The following is an 18,686-nucleotide window of genomic DNA, read 5'->3' on the forward strand; positions in this document are numbered from 1 at the left end:
ATTTTTTTCAAACTACTTTTCTCAATAGCATCTAAAATTATACTTTTATTCAGAAAAATAATTTTAGACTTTAAAACTTAATGCTAAACAGGGCTTTAGACTCCGTTTGATATTATAGTTTAGGAGTTAAAAAGTTGCTTTTTAGAAAAAGTAAGATTTTAAAAAAAGAAAAGCTAAGATGTATGTAGTTATTTTAGAATTTTATGATTAAAACATCATTTATTATAAAATAATTTTTAATATCTCTTTTAATGAATATATTTAAAAAACTAACGATAATTTTAATAGTAATACTAATTAAATAAATTTTAAAATATTATTAAGTAGAGATCACATCATAAATAAAATGTTTAGACTTAATTCATTATGAATTTAAGATATAAGATATATGATATTCTCTTATTATTATTAAATATATGAGTTTTACATGCTTGTGTCTTGAGTCTATAATGAATTGAGTCTATAATGAATTAAGTCTATGTAAAATTTTCTCTTCTTTTTTAAAATTTTTATTGCTTAGATCTGATTCATCATGGATTTAAAATATAAGATATATAATGAGATTTACTAATAAAATACATAGATCTTATATGTTTATGTCTTGAGCTTATGATGGATTGGATTTAGACAAAAATTTCATTTCCTTTTAGGTTTTTTTTTGTCTAGTTTTGGTCTATTGTAAACTCTATAAGATGTGTGATAATATTTACCTATTAAATATATGAATTCTACATATTTATGTCTTATATTTATGATAAATTGATTTTAGGTAAGAATTTTTTTTAGTATGCTTAAATTTATAATAATTAATTATGATTAATTTCATAATAATTCATGATTTGTGCTTAACTAGCAATCAATTGTATTTTACCCGACAGCAAAAATAAAATTTTTAAATTCAATTTGAATATTGTGAAATTTTAAATGCTGATTATTTATGTTTGATTTTAATTAAAATTTCACTAATATTTATATTAGTTAAATTATTTTATTTATTTATAATCAGTTTCTTATTTATTTAAGTCTTTTTGAAAAAGGAACAGTTAATTATAGGTTATTAAAATTTATTTTTAAATAAAATTTAATATATTTTAATTATAAAAATGTTAAACATTTAAGTAATATTTTGGATTATTTTTTAGCAATATTTAAAAGCGTGATTTTTTAATAAAAAAAAAAAATAGCCTTTGCTGTGTGGAAATTTAATATCAAACTGTCCCTAGTGGGCAATCAACATCTAGACCAGAGCTGGCCGATGATCTGGTCCGGACCGAAATTATTGGATTTAATTTATGGGTCTAAAATAATTAACATCAAATTAAAAGTTTCATTAATCTCAATTTTGATTTAAAATTCAGTTTAATTTAATTTTGATTAAATTTAATAATTAAAATTTTTAAATGATAAATAATTTTGATATGAATCGGACCGACTAGTTTTAATCTAGTTTAAAATTGATTTTAATTAATTTAAATTTAATTAATTTCAGTCTGATTTAAATTTTAAATTGAACCGATTTAATCATGGTCTGATTCCGGTTTTGATAGGGACTACTACCACCAGCGTATGTACCATATAAGCAGAATCGCAGCGAGTGTATTTGTGGCGCGAAAGTCCACTCTTGACATCTCGCGCTCTTTCCAACTTTTCATGGCCAGCTTAGGGTTTCGTCCTCCTCAATTCTCTGAGGTATGCAATCAACAAAGCAATCTTTTCTATTGGGCATTCCATTCGATTATTTTGTGTATTTTCTTTCCCTATTTCTTCAACATAATTGATAATCTTCTGTCCATTTTCTTTGGTCGTATTGAAATTTGTTTCAGGATTTAGCTTGGCTACCTCCTTGGCTTCAGAATCTTCAAGTAGAATCATCTGATACTAACCACTTAAAGGAACCCCAAACTATTATTAGTCAATTACAAACTTTTTCAAGGGAAGAGGGTAGATACAATAGTTGTCACTTGTTCTTGTCTGGAGAAGATACTTCCCAAAATAGTGCTTCTCTTTCGCCAGGGAATGTGAGTTCTTCAATGTCCTTACTAATTGTGATTTATCTCTGATTTTTCTTTGTTAAACCTATTATCGTATTTTTGTTTTGTTGCCCATGTATTGTTATTTTTTTTGTATTTTAAATTCATCAAACACCTAACTTCTAGTGAACTTATCTTTATGACTGACAATTCACTGGTGCAACTTGATTTTGTTTCAATTCATTAAACCCATAAAGATTTTATTATCTTGTTGGAATTGGTTATTGGAAGCTGGGCTAATATATATCTAATGTCACATAGGCACTGCATCTTCGTTTACATCTATCTTCATACGGGGAATCAATACATAGCCAAACCCAGGATTTGTGTGCATCTCAAGCCCTGCATGGCTCTAGTAAAGTTCTGTTATTGCCACAAGTTGAAGCATCTGGTGGCTCACAACAGAAAGCATGTCAATCAAAAGTGGTTGATGGTGTAAAAATTTCAAATCTGACTTCTGTCCCAATAGCTGTCGAGAAAGTTTGTCCAGAGTCTCCAACCAATAATGAAGAATTTGCGAGGCATTATGAAGAAGAAGTTTATCATAATGCTGGTGCAGTAATAACAAAATCCGACTCTCCAATAATGGAGAATGCTGGTCATTCATCTCGCGCCAAGTGTATGGACAGCAGACAGCATGAAGAAAAATTCAATGTTAGACACATCAACGATGCTGATGTCAGTGATGCAGTTGAACTTTCTATAGCTGCATCTGAAGCATTGGCTATACATGAATTGATGATAACTGGATCAACTTTAGAATTTTTGCCAACAGGAACTATTCTTGAAGCTGCACTTCAGGTTAAGCAAGCACGGTTGGAGGCTTTAGAAGATGGCATCTGCTCCTCGTCTGAAGAAATTGATGAGATTGATTTTCTTTCAGACTTAGATGACTTAATTATGGAGAATGCCTTTCTAGATGTGGGGTTATCTCTCAACAATCCTGATGGTCAGCATGCTTGCGGTTCAGATGCCTCTCAAGTGAAGGATACTCCTGTATTGGAAAATCATTATAGGCATAACAATGAATCCAATATTGTACAGCTCATGTCTCAACAAGATAAAGTTTCTGATGGTTCGGCTCTGGGTTTGGAGTTCTCTAATGTGGCAAGCCTTGTTGATCCCATCTTACATCAGCCTGCTGAGAAAATTTCACATGTTTCAGCAATGGCTCAGGTAAAATTTTTCTCCTTTTAGCCACTGCCAATGCTTATCTATCTAGAAGAGACAGGCATAATGGAAATTTATCTTTTTGTTTATCGAGTTCTCCTTTTATTCAGTTAATTCAGCTATCTTCTCCTTATATGGTTCAAATTTAATAAAGATGGGAGTTGAAGATCAGCAGGTTCTGGAGTCAGTACCTGCTGCTTTTCTTTCATATAATTTCCCTCTCTCAAGGTGTTGACTTTAATCTGATGAAATTTCAGCCTTCAGATGATATAAGCTCATCTCCAGCTTGTATTTCAGAAAATGCTGGTGAGCTTGTCTTATCTCTTTCCATGTGCTTATTTTATAAATGTTGAAAGATAGCTATCTGTGCTCAATTTCTCCTTTTTCTTTTTTCTTGCGGAAGAAGAAGGTAGAGAATGTTATTTAGTTGCAGATAGATTCAGAAGCCGCTGGTTGGGTGGCTGGACAGTGAAGGTGAGGACTGCATTTAATCTCAGTTCACTCTGGATCTTCCTGAAATCTCTTTTCCTGTAACATTTCTCTTATTATGCACATTTCATGCCGTGATGAGAATAGGAAGCTACTTACAAAAGAAGAGAGAAAGATAGAGTCTGTACATCCACAATTACTTGTAGGTTGGCCTCGGAGCTCAGATCCTTAAGTATCAAAAGGAAAAGAAAAGAGCTAGATTGCTTATGTTCTTATAAAATTGAAATTTAATTGCAATTCAATTGAATTGAAATGAAAATTTTATAATTTTATACTCAATGACTAGAGTGTAGAGTCATTAACAAACCACTTAACCAAACAAGGCCTTAGTCTGTATTAACAAAATCCCTATTATTGAAAATTTTGCTGTCAATTGTGTTTGACTTTGGTAATTTTCTGCTTATCTTTATCTACTTCATATACATACATGAAATGATGTACTTCATCAGTCTGACTGCTTTGTTCCCTTCTTGTCGGTACATTTTTTCATTGTTCATTTTCCCTCTTGGAAGGAAGCGGATGCGTCTGCAAAGTTGAAGCAGAACAACACGAAAGGCATGCTGAATTTTTTTGATGGTGAGACAAGCTTTCTCTCTGAGTCTGCAGATGTTGCTGCTGATGAGAACTCTTTTGTCCGGAAACTTGAAGCTGGATCCAAGATAGCTTCACCATCTAGCATACCCTTTGAAGGTGTACTAGAAAAAGCTGATGAGGGGATTTTGATTTCCCAAGAGGTTGGATCTTGTAATCAATCTTTGGTGGATCCTCTTTGTTCTGTTGTTCCTTGCAGTATCTCTTCAGAGAATGCAAGTTCTCCTTCAGCTCGGAATCAAGATAATAGAAAAAATGATGCCCAAAACTGCTTCAGCACCGAATCAGGACATAAGATGGAGAATTTCCAGAGACAGAGGATGTCAGCTCTTAACGTTGAATCTGTCTATGTGGATAAGGAAGTTATGCCCATAATTACTGGTGATTGTTCTGAGGCTCCAGTTCGAAGGCAGCTGGCCTCTCTTAGGACTTACAGCACATTGTCACCAAAACATGATACCATTTTGAAGGGGCAGAGACTTTATCAGAATCAACAGTTATCATCAGAACACGTTGAACTGCTTTTGTCAAATCAGTTTGATCATTGTCATAATTCTGATGATCAGAAAAGCTTTAAATGTTTCTTGCCTCCCAGGTCTGAATTTGAGTGTACTGTTGGTAGAGATCATGAACAAAATCAGGACACCATTGTTATCAGGAGTCCAGTTTCAGATCATGATGAACCTGCAAAGGATGGGGCTGAGCTCCAACTTCAGCCTTCAGTACCAAGGAGGTCACCTCTTATTCTAAACCGAAGGACGCGCTGCCATCTGCAGCCTTCTGAATTTCTTGATAAAAAGTTATCTGGCAAGAGAAGTCCTGAACAGATTTCAGCACAAGGAACTGGAAGGAAGCCTATTCATAGTTGTCAAAAGATAAAATCTAAGTTGCAAAATCCCCCTAATGCTCCAAATTTGGTTAGGAAGCGAGTTTGTTTCTCAGAGTTTGAAATTGAGCTTCAGCAGGATAAGGATGTCCAAAAGCCAAAAAGTTCACATAGAAATTGTAAGATTGTGCTATTGATTGTCTAAAATACCTTTTCTGTCATCTTCAAGAAGTTATCAATTCTTGTATTCCTTTTTTAATTGTTCTTCTTAATACTGTTTCTTAGGTTTTGCTGTCAGAGCTAATAAAAGGTCAAAATATTCGAAGTTGCGGTCTGACTCTTGGACTCAAGATGTGAAAAGTTGTTTCAGAAGTCACATAAATGATGTGAAAATATTGATATTTCATGGTCTAGAGTTCTTGCTTACAGGATTTTCTAGTCGAAAGGAAAGAGAAATTGTCAGACTAATACAAGAATATGGTGGCATGGTTCTCTTGGATGTCCCATCTCCTCCTTTAAATTCTGGGGCCAAGAGAAGGACAAAATCTAATTTCCAAAAGCTTCCTATTGTTATATGTTCAAAGAAGGTTGTTTTCAACTGAATTTTTATTTTCAACTTAATTAATTAGGCTTGTGAGCCACTTAAAGAGCATTGTAGTACTTGGAATTCAGCTTGACTTGATTAAAACCAAGTCCTACTGGAATATTTGGCAAGCCAAGTTTGAGGAGCTCATGAGTAGCTTTACTCATTTACACTCCTAGGGCCATGTTATATAATCAAATAGGTGCTGAAGTAGAAAGTTTTGCAAATATTTACCCAATCTTTTAATTCTTGATCATCAATCTATTAAACTACTTTGCTCAGTTAAAAATTAGAATACTTTCTTGGAAATTTGGGAATTGTTTTTAGCTACGTAGTATCTTTTCATGTTTCACTGTGTTATCTGTTAAATATGCCACCTTCAACTTTTTACTTAATGTCTGTCATTGCTACTTTGCAAATTGCTATGTGTTTCTTATTAAGAATACAATTATTTATGTCATTACTGTTGATATGTTCTTCCAGCTACAAACTACCAAGTTCTTGTACGGTTGTGCAGTTAATGCTCCCATTCTGAAAGTAAAGTGGCTTGCTGATTCAATTGCCGCAGGTTCACTTGAACTTCCTGAAAAGTGAGTTATGCTATATCTTTAACTTTTGTATATATCATTGTTGCTGAAATTCATATTCTTGGACGTATTCTTCGTAGTGTTTCTCATATCAAAATAGCGTGTTTTTCCGATCCTAAGACGATAATGGAAAAGCATAAATGGCAGGAATGGTTTATAAGCTAGATATGTGTGGTTGGAGTTTTCTAGATCAGTGTTCTCTGGTATTATGTCTTTGACATGGTCTAGGTCACATATACAGAATGATTTGAGGCATTATGAATGAAGAGAGAAAAAGGAGGAATTTTTTCTTGCTGGAGCCTGCAAGGAAGGAGAAAATGAGGGATATTCATGACATTTATTGGGGAAGAATCACTTGAAAGAGTGATAGCCTTGCACAGTATTTGCTACAATGAATTAAAGTATTATTTTTATGAATGAAAGACAATGAAAATGAAAACTGTTTTGGACCTTCGTATGCTTAATATTATAGAAAATTGGCACTGGACTGGAATGCTTAATATTATAGAAGATGCTGCCTTTGGGAGATTGGTCTTTCACCTCAATGTTTATTTTTCAATGGTTTACTGATTTGTGGTTGATCTTTTCAGATACATGGTTCTACCCAATCAGGCTGGTTCGCAGTATAAAAAAATTGGGAAGTCAGATTATCTTGATGATAGTAGTCGTATTTTTCACAGAGTAGGGATCATGCTCCATGGGAAGCACAGTTTCTGCACCAAATTGGCAACAATAATCAAGGTAAAGATTATCTATGCCTAGGCAATTTAATTCCTCCTACCAATTTGCAGAGGTCCTATGAGATTTAGAAACTATTCTGTTTATTCTTGTAATAGGTACTGCCCTTTAAGCAGAATTGTTTTGAATATTCAAGTGTTCCATTAATGGATTATAATTAATGATTGATTTTACAGGTTGAAATCCCTTAGCAGTCTTTTTAGCTTAAGATTTTAGTACCATACAATTCAATTATGTTATATCTGTCAACTAACTTATCATTTATCTTAGATGTGAATTTTGAAAATGGTGCAAATGGTATAAATTGGCTGTGGTGCATGATGTAACTGCATTCTAATCACAAGGAGTGAAAATAAAACCACAAAAACATGCTTGTGCTTGCTCATGGCCAAGGTTGAGAGATAAATGAGCTAAGTTATCAGGTCCTGTATTTGTGTATCGATTTGGGAAGTTCTACGCAATTGTATTGGCATCTAATTAGGGAGTCTTGACATCAAAGTCCCATTCATCAAAGAGGTGTTTTTAGACAATAAAAGCATATGAAACAAATGTAAAAGTTGAGAGGCATTCCAGTTTATAGCGGATGCCCAAATACTTCTTTGCCAAGAACGTTTCTATAATCTATACCCCACGAAGACGACTTTGATGCAAATGATTGCAAGGACGGCTTTACCTGTGATGTTATGTTGACGACTAGTCAATCAGCTACTTCCATGCTATATCATTCTGTTATGTTAATTTTTTTTCCTGTTAATTTCGCTGTTCATTTTTTTCTCTCTCAACATTTGAATGGTTAATTACAGTCTGACTAAATCTTGATTCCTTTGTTTGGGCGCCCAGCATGGAGGCGGGCAGGTGTTCAAAACTCTTCAAAGGTTGTTTCTAAGTCTTGAAGCTGAAAAGATATCTGTGGGAGCTATTGTTGCTGAGGATGAGTGTAGAGCATCGCGCCACTTGAAGCACTGTGCCTTAGAGAGGAAAATACCTATGATGGTTGGTACTTTTTTTTTTTTTTTTTTTGCTCCTTTTTTTTCTGCCTTTTTTCCTTTCTTCATTTTCTTATTCCCTTTGGAATTTGGAGCTGTTGACCCACTGGGAATTATTTGAGGCTTCCAAAGTGCATAATCTGTTGTGCTTTCATGTTAGAATGACTAATTGTTAAGGTTCTGCCTTCCATTTTACATATTGTAAATACAAAGTTGGTGACTTTCTGCAGCCAGCCAGCTGGATAGCAAAGAGCTTACATTTTGGTAAGCTTCTTCCTTTCAAAGAAAGGGACGATACTCCAACAATTAAGGCGCCAAAGTCTTCTGCCTCCTTTGATTGGAGTGAAGAGATCTGAAGGTTGCTTTTCAAATGCACAAATGAGGTAAATGTAAAAGCACTTGATAGTTCAGTGCTATTTTGCCATATGGTGCGTGTATTTATTTATTTATTTATTTTATGGTGTATATTGTAGTAAGTTCATTTTTTTTCTCTTTAAAATTTGTTTATTTCAGTTATTTGATTCGTAATAAAAGAATGCTTAAGAGCATCACTGTCCACCTGCTTTATTATTATTATTATTACTATTATTATTTAGTAGACTACACTTTTCTGTGTTTTTCTAATGTCAATCTTGAGCTTTTCTTCTGTATCTATAATGAGACTTAAGCTTCTTGATTTTGAAAAGAAAAAAGAATGATGGTGAATGGTTGGATCGGACTGTTTTAAATTTGGGTTCTTGGATTGATTGATAATCATTTTGGGTCATTTTGTTTGTTTGAATTATTTTTGTAATTCTACATTTTTTTTTTGGGTTTTCTTGCAATTCCTTGAATTTTAGAAAAGCTATTCAGAATCAGTTAGATTTAATCTTTATTTTTATATATATATATAATTTTAGTTCCCTCCCTTAATAATGCATTTTGATCAAGTTTGCACCCTGTAGGTAAGGAAATTGCGACTTCAAATGGCTTGGAACTTCATAGTTAGTTATACCCAATATTACATGCTTTCATGTGCTCTAAGAAGGAGGGTTGAATAAGGAAAAGTGGATTTGATACTGTCATACTGTTTATTCTGTTCAGGGAATACAACGACATTGTCTTATCTGCCAGAAAACACAATAAATACACCAAGCAAGATGCTGAACAGAACATGAGGGAGGAAGCCATTTGAATATATGCTATGCCACTCATTGTTCTGTATTCTACACTGCACTATTCTTGAACACCAGAGAAGAACCAGCCAGCTTTTGTTCCATGGTCTTGTTTAGACGTTTCACCATTGCTGGGGTAAGAAGATCGACCCAACCCCCTACCTCACCTCTTCTGAATAAGGTCTTATTCTCAAAGTTTAAGAAAGATTTACCGTTCTTGTTTGCCTCCATATCCTTCAAATTGCTGAAGCTACATAAGTTGGATATCACTTCTACCACTTCATCTCTCTTCATCCAAAGAACACGGGAAACCCGAGAACTTGGCCAACTTTTTCACCTGAGAATTTATGTCCTCCTTCAAGTCCTCATACTTCAGAAATAACACCTTGTCTGATCTCTTTAAACTTTCCTTTTAGTATCCTTTCACGTGGTCAAAAAAGGGACCATACGCTAGAACCCCCCGGCAGAACTTATCAAAACAATCATTCAGTGGAAGTGGTTCAAAACTTGCAGGTCTTGCTTTGTTGGCGAAATGCCAGTAAGATACGAAAGTGTCGAAGGGGTCTCGAGATAAATAAACTCTTCGGAAATTGGAGTTCTTGATGGATTCTGCAACGATGGATATGGTATGTGAGTGGCAAATATCCTAGGAGACAGAAACGTAGACAGGTCAGGAATTTGGTTATTTGCATAAAGCTTTTGCTCAAAGAAAGGTACAAGCTCATGAGGATTGAAGGAATGCAATGGGCTTTGTGAGGGTGTGTACCTTGCACGGTGGACAATAGCAAATGCCAAGGCCTTCAACCAAGTGGTGCTTGATTTAGGCGTGGTGATGAGTATGATATCTGTGTGCTCTGCTTGAAAATGCTTTTGAAATGAAACTATGGAACGAATCTCGTTTGGGGTGCGCCAAAAGCCTTGGTAAAGATAGAAATAATTAGGTCGCCATTCCCTTTTCTTTGGGAAGGGATGACGATAGATCATCAGATTTATCACTCTCTCGCTCCTGTTTCTTTGAGAGTTCTGTTCAAGTACCCTGTCTTCCATGGGAGGTGTTTGGCTAGATAGGCAAATCAAGAGCAACTCTTTAAATTCTTTGAAGTTCACATCACCATGTACATGTTTATAGATTAACCAAATAAAACAGTAACGCATTATGAGGAAACTTCAAATTTCTAGCCAAACAAAATATTGTGTCTATTATTAGATATAAAGAAGAACCATGAAGAAGAGATGAGCTGACGTGGAGTGAAGGAGTTGAAGTTTAACTTATTCTGTTAATTAGTTTTAAATTCTGTTAGTTTTCAAAGTTAGCTTCTGTTAGTCAATGACTTGTATATAACAGATGATTGATTAATGAATGATCAAGATTTCAGTTTCACTTTCATTTCTTGTTAGTATCAAACATTGCTTGCTTGGAAATCCATTAAAAATTGAGTTCTTTATTTTTATTTCAAATTAATTGTGATCACAATATAAAACCAAATCAAATCTATGTGGGGATCACCATTATCATTATTACTATTTCCAGAATCATATAGCGTTGCCACTGATCTCTTCTATGGTTTATGCTTAGTCAATCTCCGTGACTTCCATGGTAGGTTTATGCATGTTATTAAGAGAATGGATGTAATTAACCTGGCCGATGGGCCTCGCATGCTCAGTTCTAGGTTGGAACTGGCGGTTCCAGTTCCTAGAGCTGAGGGCTTGAGATTGAATCAGAGTCCCTCAGTTTTGGTTCGATGTAATTTGAGTTGATTCAATAGTTGATTTTTTTTTTTTTCTTTTTTAAAGAAAAATTTTTAATTTGAACCGGATTGAATTAGCTGATTCAAGAGGAGAAAGAAAATGGTTGTTCTAGATTAGACCTATGGAGCTCCAATTTTGTTATGATCCGAGATTAAATTGGGCTGATTTTGAACTCAAATTGGACCATGGTTGGGTCTAGGACACCCCAACAGTGGATTAATTTGGGAATCAATATCCCATCTTGGGAATCATACATTAATCCTAGTTTTGTCCTTGTAAATTATTCTCCATTTCCATGTATTTCTTGCTGTATATTTTTAGACCCCATCTTGAGATATGCCTTGGCTCTTCCCTCTTAAGACTGGATTAAATTATATAGGGCACCAATTTGTAAGTATTTTATTAAAAGTCCTTTAGAATTTTGATTTTATCAAAGGAATTGACAACATTTTAGGAAATACAGACTTCTAATGTTGATTGTTTCTGAACTTTAAATGTTATAATCAACTAGTAAATCTTGAAATGGATGCATAGGACTAGTAGGGGCTTTGACTGCTCTTGTGGGGTTGGAGTTGCTTAGGAAGCTGCTGGGTATTGGAAAAGTAATTCTTGAAATGGATGCATTAGATGTGTTGCAAGTGATTGAGATTGGGATGTTCATTGCTTCAGGAATATGTATAGTTCTGGAGACGAGGAATATGACGAGCAAAGACTGAGATTTAAGTGCCCGTTCGATTAAAGTAGTTTAATTAAAATTAACGGTTTAAAATTATTACTGTACCATTCGAAGCGCTGATCTTCAGTTGCAAAAGGTTTCAATTTTGCCAGAAAAGTTCAGTTTAGCATATTTTTAATTTTTTTATTTAAATTAATTTATAAATTTACTTTAAGCTTAATTTAGATTTGATAATTGATATGCTTGTTTAAATATAATATTTATTAAATAATTGATATGTCTTTAATTAATAAATTAAATTAAATTAGATAAATTTTTAATTTTATTTTATAAAAAAAATTAATATTATACAAATATAACATCTAAATCGAAGCTTAAAGTCATTCATTGATTTTTTTTTTATTTAACTTAATTAATAAAAAGTAATCTATCATTGAATTTGAAATATTATTTTTTTTTAGGTGTATTTTTAAGAAAGTATTCCAGGCCTTTACACATTTTGCTCAGCTCAGATTAATTTCCCTGTGCCAACTTGTGGATGCCTCTAAGGGCAGGATGGCTGGCCCCAAATTTTAAAGCGCTCCATACACAACTCTGAATCAAATTCGAAACGTTGCTTAAGGGAGGACGAGCCCCAATCGCTCAATCACACCCCTGAGGTTAAATTCGAGATATTATTTACAATATTAAGTAATTTATCATTGTTTCATTTACAGTTTAAGTAAAAATAATATTTAATTATAGATATTGATATAAAAAGCTGAAACGGAATGGGATAAGATCATTTGAGCAGGATAATTATAAGGCTTGATGATCAGGATAATTATAAGACTTGAGGTTTAACTTGGGAAATGTATAGTGGTCATCGAAGTAGATAAAATGAAAACAATGAATGACCAACAACCTAATCCATCACACTGCCCCCATTATTTTAATAAGTGACATGATGTGATACAGCAGCCAGCCAATGAAAACAAGATAGAAACAGGTGAAAACCACGTGGGATACAGCAAACTCCAAACGTGATGATGAAGCCATGTCACGTGATATAAAATTGAAATAACGCATATAAATGTACTTTCACATGCCGTGCCACTGACATGACATCTGCCTCTGCAAAGCTTACACCTTTGATGGCTGTCTCAATTCATTATCCATTCAAACTTAAAAAATTTTATAGTTTTAAATTATTATTTTCAATTAATGCTTTATGGATGGATAATTTTTATTAATTTTAAGAATATTTTACTTTCATCCCTTATTTACATTTTATTATCATAAATTCTTTAATTTTAGATTCTCTCACCATATAGTTTGGTCAAATTTCTGATCAGCATTGTAAGTGAACAATTTTGAGTAAAGCAAAGAAAAATTAATCTGTTTTATGAAAAAAAATTATGGCAAAGAAAATATAGTGGTAATTTCTTTTTTATTTTATTTTATTTTAATTTTAACAATGAGACATTGTCACATGAACATCTTACCAGCAAAATAATCAGATTTTTCTATCAGAAATTTTAGTGAGTGAAATACTCTTAAAGTTGAGCAACGACAGGCATAAATTAAGGTGAGCATATCTTAGATATTTTGATAAGGACCACATATATGTACAACCAGGCTAAGTATGGAAATTATACTGTGGCTGTTGGGTGCCACTTTTTCAAGCATTCCCTATTATGGCAACACCCAAGAGTTGAGTCCTTTTTTCCAAGTCCTATTGGTGTTTTTGGGACCGCAACCTGTACACTCTGCAAGGCACATGCGCCTATGATATTGTGGCGGACCACCCTTTAATTATTGTGAAAATAACATTTCAAAAACACTGGTCCCTTTTCCAATTTTTTCAATATGGAATTGAGCTTTAGTTAATCCAATTATCCTTTGATTTGAAATCAAAATCAGATTAATCCCAATCAAAATTAAAATCTGAACTATTAAATTTTATCAAACTAGAACTGAATCGAATAGAAATCAGAATTGAAAGAGATCATGTAATTTCAATTCTTCTGAACTTTAAATTAAAATCATCGATTTTAATTCAGAATTAATTCGATATTCATCTCTAGTTTAACTCATGCAAATTCTCAAGATACAAATATGTGATATTCATGTATGTTAGATTTATAATGAACTAGATATAGATAAAAAAAAAAATCCTTCAACATGAAATTTTATAATTTTAAAGATGATGTTATTATTAATGAATTAAAGCTTATTGATATAAAAAGTATGTGCTTACATATGTGAACATTTTTGGAAAGTAGTAATTTCCCTAAATGGAGCAAGATTCAATAATGTAGTTACACATATTGGACTATTATTGCATGCATACAATAAACATGTCAATAATTCCTTTAGAAGTAAAGAAACTAAATGCAAAAATATATAAAAGAAGGCACCTGCCAAGTCATAATCATCTCCCCAAGAAAAACACAAAATGCCAGTTTCTACAACCACTTTCACTTCCATGTCTATCTCCCATTTCTCAATGAATCAAGTGTTGGGAAGTGGAGAGGAAGAGAAGTTAACCCATGAGTGCAAGGAATTGCTGCTTTCAATTCCTAGAGAGAGAGGTTGGAGAACTCCTTATATCTATCAATTTCAGGGCTTTTGGTGCCAGCCAAAGGAGATCCAGGCTATTTTGTTGTTCCACAAACACTTCCAAGCAAGAGAGAGTGATATTATTCTGGCTACAATACCAAAATCAGGCACCACTTGGCTAAAAGCTTTGGCTTTTGCCATCCTGAACCGCAAGCAATTTCCTGCATTCTCAAATAACCATCCCTTGCTTGTTTCCAATCCTCATGATCTTGTTCCTTTCTTTGAGTACAAACTTTATGCAAATAACCAAATTCCTGACCTCTCAAAGTACCCTGAACCTAGAACTTTTGCCACTCATATTCCATTTCAATCCTTGGAAGAATCCATCAAAAAATCCAACTGCAAAATTGTTTATATTTGTAGAAACCCTTTTGACACTTTCATCTCCTCATGGATTTACTGTAACAAGCTGAGGGCGGAAACTCTTCCTCCATTGCTACGAGAAGATTGTTTCAACATGTATTGCAATGGGGCTATTGGGTTTGGTCCATTTTGGGACCATATGTTGGGGTACTGGAAGGAGAGCCTAGAAAGACCAGACAAAGTTCTGTTCTTGAAGTATGAGGACATGAAAGAAGACACTTCATTTCACTTGAAGAAACTAGCCAAGTTTCTTGGTTGCCCATTTTCAATGGAAGAAGAGAAGGAAAGAGTGATTGAGGATATAGCCAAACTTTGTAGCTTTGAGAAAATGAAGAATTTGGAGGTGAACAAATCTGGCAAGTCCATTATGAACTTTGAAAATAGACACTTGTTTAGGAAAGGTGAGGTTGGAGATTGGATGAATTATTTGTCCCCTTCAATGGTGGAGCAACTGACCCAAGTTATGGAGGAAAAATTAGGTGGTTCTGGTCTTGAATTCAAGTTGATATCCTAAAACAGTAAGTACTCTCTTGATAGCCATGATAGATTGCAGCTTCTATTTGGGTAATGAATGATATGCACATGCGTGTGTGGGGACTATATGGAGTGGAATGTTGTCCAGTGTATATACTATGTGGAGAATGTAGAATAAAATAAGTAAAGATTTTCCATTTATTTTCAAATCATCAAGTTGATTTGCCATTACTTCAATTAATTTAGATTTTACTCTTAGTTAAGTATGTCAAAGTGAAGTTGATATGTTGAAATCCATTAGAGTTGTGTCCACTGAACTGTCTCGAATTCAAATCTTATTCATAATCAATTAAACAAAAAAAAAAAAAAAAAGATTCATAGATATATGATTCTCTTCCAAAGATAAATAGCCAGCCTATCCAAACAACACTCCCTTGCTAATTACAGGCTTTTACACTTTCATTAGGCACAAACTAGGTTGCCCCATTTAAATCAAAAGGCCATTGTCCTTAAGGAAGCTTCCATTTTTCTATTTGTTATTGTTTATTATTATTAATTTAATTTTCATAAAAATTTAATTTTTTATAAGAATTAAAAATAAATTTAAATTTTATATCAAAATTACACTTTCCTTAGAAAATTAATTTTATTTTATTTACTTTTAAATTAAATAACAAAATTTATTAGTTTTCATTCCTCACTATATAATACTTATTGTATCATTATATAATGTTTATAAGCATTAGCAGTGTATGAAATATGATTGGATGAAAAATGATGCAGGAGGGGCATGATGAAAATATTGGTATGGGATAAAGGCAAGGGATTAGGTTCACTTCAGTAAAATTAAATAAAATGAAAAAAATATATATCTTAAAAATAATTTTAAAAACTCAATATATATGCATGAGATTTATAGAAAATTATTTTATTTTTTAAAAAAATTTTATTTATTATTAATTTAAAATTATTAGTATTTTAATTTTTATTAAGTTTTAATTTACATTTTAATTTTTTTAAAAAATTAATAATTTTAAATTAAAATATTAATTTTCATTATAAAATTAATTCTAAAATAAATTTTATTTATTGAAATTTTAAATCAAATACTAGTGGAGGGCCAACCTTCACCATCCCAATAAGATTAGTGAAGAGCTCTCGTCCAAGGTCTATTGATTTAAGTCTTTCTATCATTATCATAGATTTTGTAAAATATTTAATTCAAAACACAGTGTAAACTTTTAAAATCAAATTATAATTCGAATTAAATAAAATCATATTAAAAAATACAAACTACATCATAATAAAAATGTATGATGATGAAGTAATAACAATAACAATAAAAAAAAACAGTACGTTCAGAATTACATTAGAACACGAAGTGGACAAATTCATGGAGGGAAAAAAAAAAAAAAAAAGTCCATTTTCTTTTATGGTTGGACATCGATATATATCCAGACCAGTTATATCTATTTTGTCCAATTATGTGCATGCAAACTTGCAAGTTGCAAAAAATAGAAAACGCTATCAACCCTCTCTAAAAACAGCGCTTGTTCAGTGAAGTCTTTGGGGAGATCCGGCCATCTTGGCCGTGATTCTCCCCCTACTCTTCCTTTAGTAATGTTTTCTTTTGGGTTTTTTAAGCTTTTTTTTTTTGTCTAATTTTGTCTCAGTCTCCAACTTTAGAGTTCTAGTGCCTCTCTTTGGATGGAATTCAGTTAGTTTTCTGCGGTGTTGTCATTCTTGTTGAAGGCATCTCCCCTGCTGGCCAAAAGGTTCAGGAATTGCTTGTAATTATATGAATACAAAATTATAAGGTTTAAAGCGTTTAAATGACTGAGAATTGCAGTCTCATGTATGCATGTCTGCCAACTGAAGAAAAGGACTGAATTCGAACTGAAATATGTATATGTCAAGAAGAGCTATCAGACGCAAGCTAGAAGACCATTTCAGATGCGAAACCTAGTTTTTGGAGTAGATAGGCAATTAAAACTGAAGCGGTTTTTGAAGATGGAATTATTATATATAATTTAGTTCAGACGGCAATTGTGGCCTCTTCCCTTTGTCTAATCTCCATTGATCAGATGTATAAGGATGTAGTATTTGGAATTCGAGACAAAGATCAGAGAGCCGCTTGCTTCCCTTCCTAAATCAGAGAAATGGAGTTATGATCTGCACTTATATGAAGGCTTTTGCTGCCAAGTCAGAGTGATTCGTAATGTGACCACTTCCAAGCTCAAGATGAAGGTCTGGCATCACTTGGCTCCAGTCCTTTACCTTTTAACCATCTAGTAATGGCAACCATTAACGTTGATACTTTCTCTTACTTAATCTTCTTGTTCTTTCTGTGGCTCATCTCAGGCTATCTACTTCAATACCTCTTCAAGAAACCCATAAAACCAATCCTCCACCTTCCTCCAAGCCCACCATCACTTCCACTCATTGGTCATCTCCACCGCCTCGGTAGAGTGAGATTCAAATGCTTCCATGTTCTCGCAACTAAACATGGTCCTCTCCTCTATCTCCATTTTGGTTCTCTTCCTCTCCTTCTTGTCTCATCAGCTTCATGTAATGCTGATGAATATGTGGTTCATTATAACCCATTTGCTGCTTAAACTTCCTCTATGGTGTCTGTCTAATTCTCATACGAATAACAATAAAAAAGAAGTCCTTAATCCATTGCTACTCGTACTCGATATACTTTGTTAAATAACTCTTTAATTATCTCAAACCCTCATGATCTCGTACCCTGTTTCGAGTCCAACGCGTTTGATTAAAAGGAAGTTCCTGCTCTTACTACCATTCCATCTCCAAGGATTATTTCCACTCCTATTCCCTATGCATCTTTAGCAGAGTCCATTAAGAGGTCTAATTGTCCAATTGTGTACATTTGCTGCAACCATTTTGATGTTGTGGTCTCCACTTGGCACTTTCACTGTCAACTTAAGAGAGCAATACAGGTTTCTGTGGAGGAATTTTTTGACACGTAACAAGTTGGTTTGGACACTTTTGGGGTCATGGGTTAGGGTATTGGAAGGCAAGCTTGGAGAAGCCAAATAAGGTGTTGTTTTTGACGTATGAGGATTTGAAGGAAGACACTTTCTCTCATTTGAAGAGAACAGCTGAGTTCATAGGATACCCTTTTTCTTTAGAGGAAGAGAGACAAGGTGTCATTGAGGAAATAGCAAAGCTGTGTAGTTTAAGCAATTTGAAGGATCTTGAGGTCAACAAAAATGGGAAATTCTGTTCATTAATGGCTAATAAGGCCTTCTTTAGGAAAGGTGAGGTAGGTGATTGGAGCAATTATGTGAGCCATTCCTTTAAAAAACATCTAGAAAATATGATGCAAGAAAAGTCAAGTGGATCCAGTTTGTCTTTCAAATTTTCTTGCTTGCTAGGTTTTATAGATCATAAGAAGAACAAGGTAGGGAGGGCAATTTTCCTCAAATCTAATCAATTTTTTCTAATATCAATATTATGTGAGGTGAGAAGGTTTTCTCTTTGCACTGAATTCCCGTAATAAGCTCAACATAATAATATATTACTATTTTTTTATTAAAAATAATTTATTTTTATATATATAAATATTATAATTTTAAGAAAAAATATGTTCTAACTCATAATTTATTTTTTAATAAATAGATTTATATTACATAATAATAAATTAAA

The 18,686-nt window shown here is 33.3% G+C and overlaps 2 protein-coding genes and 1 pseudogene across 9 annotated transcripts; 2 read left to right on the forward strand and 1 right to left on the reverse strand.

Annotated features, from left to right (window-relative positions):
* Positions 1-1,559: 1,559 nt before the first annotated feature.
* On the forward strand, positions 1,560-10,352 carry LOC110666990 (uncharacterized). 8 transcript variants are annotated; one of them, XR_009150726.1, is made up of 13 exons: positions 1,560-1,689; positions 1,824-2,018; positions 2,292-3,206; positions 3,458-3,506; positions 3,604-3,674; positions 4,202-5,285; positions 5,392-5,693; positions 6,173-6,279; positions 6,867-7,017; positions 7,855-8,007; positions 8,231-8,383; positions 8,931-8,983; positions 9,084-10,352. XR_009150726.1 is itself a non-coding variant. In XM_058151830.1 (13 exons), the coding sequence occupies exons 1-11, from the start codon at positions 1,567-1,569 to the stop codon at positions 8,354-8,356; spliced, it is 3,276 nt and encodes a 1,091-aa protein (XP_058007813.1). In that variant the 5' UTR covers positions 1,560-1,566; the 3' UTR covers positions 8,357-8,383; positions 8,931-8,944; positions 9,084-10,352. The 8 variants fall into 8 exon arrangements, 5 of the variants coding, with proteins under 5 accessions (XP_058007813.1, XP_058007808.1, XP_058007809.1 ...); XR_009150730.1 differs by having other exon boundaries at positions 8,945-8,983; XM_058151830.1 differs by having other exon boundaries at positions 8,931-8,944.
* On the reverse strand, positions 9,206-10,309 carry LOC110667548 (cytosolic sulfotransferase 15-like; annotated as a pseudogene).
* A 3,633-nt stretch (positions 10,353-13,985) lies between the features above and the next one.
* On the forward strand, positions 13,986-15,200 carry LOC110667699 (cytosolic sulfotransferase 15-like). The gene has a single exon (XM_021828632.2). The coding sequence runs from the start codon at positions 14,017-14,019 to the stop codon at positions 15,055-15,057; it is 1,041 nt and encodes a 346-aa protein (XP_021684324.2). The 5' UTR covers positions 13,986-14,016; the 3' UTR covers positions 15,058-15,200.
* Positions 15,201-18,686: the final 3,486 nt, after the last annotated feature.

The sequence above is a fragment of the Hevea brasiliensis genome, chromosome 1 (assembly GCF_030052815.1).
Source record: "Hevea brasiliensis isolate MT/VB/25A 57/8 chromosome 1, ASM3005281v1, whole genome shotgun sequence".
Classification (NCBI taxonomy): Eukaryota; Viridiplantae; Streptophyta; class Magnoliopsida; order Malpighiales; family Euphorbiaceae; genus Hevea; species Hevea brasiliensis.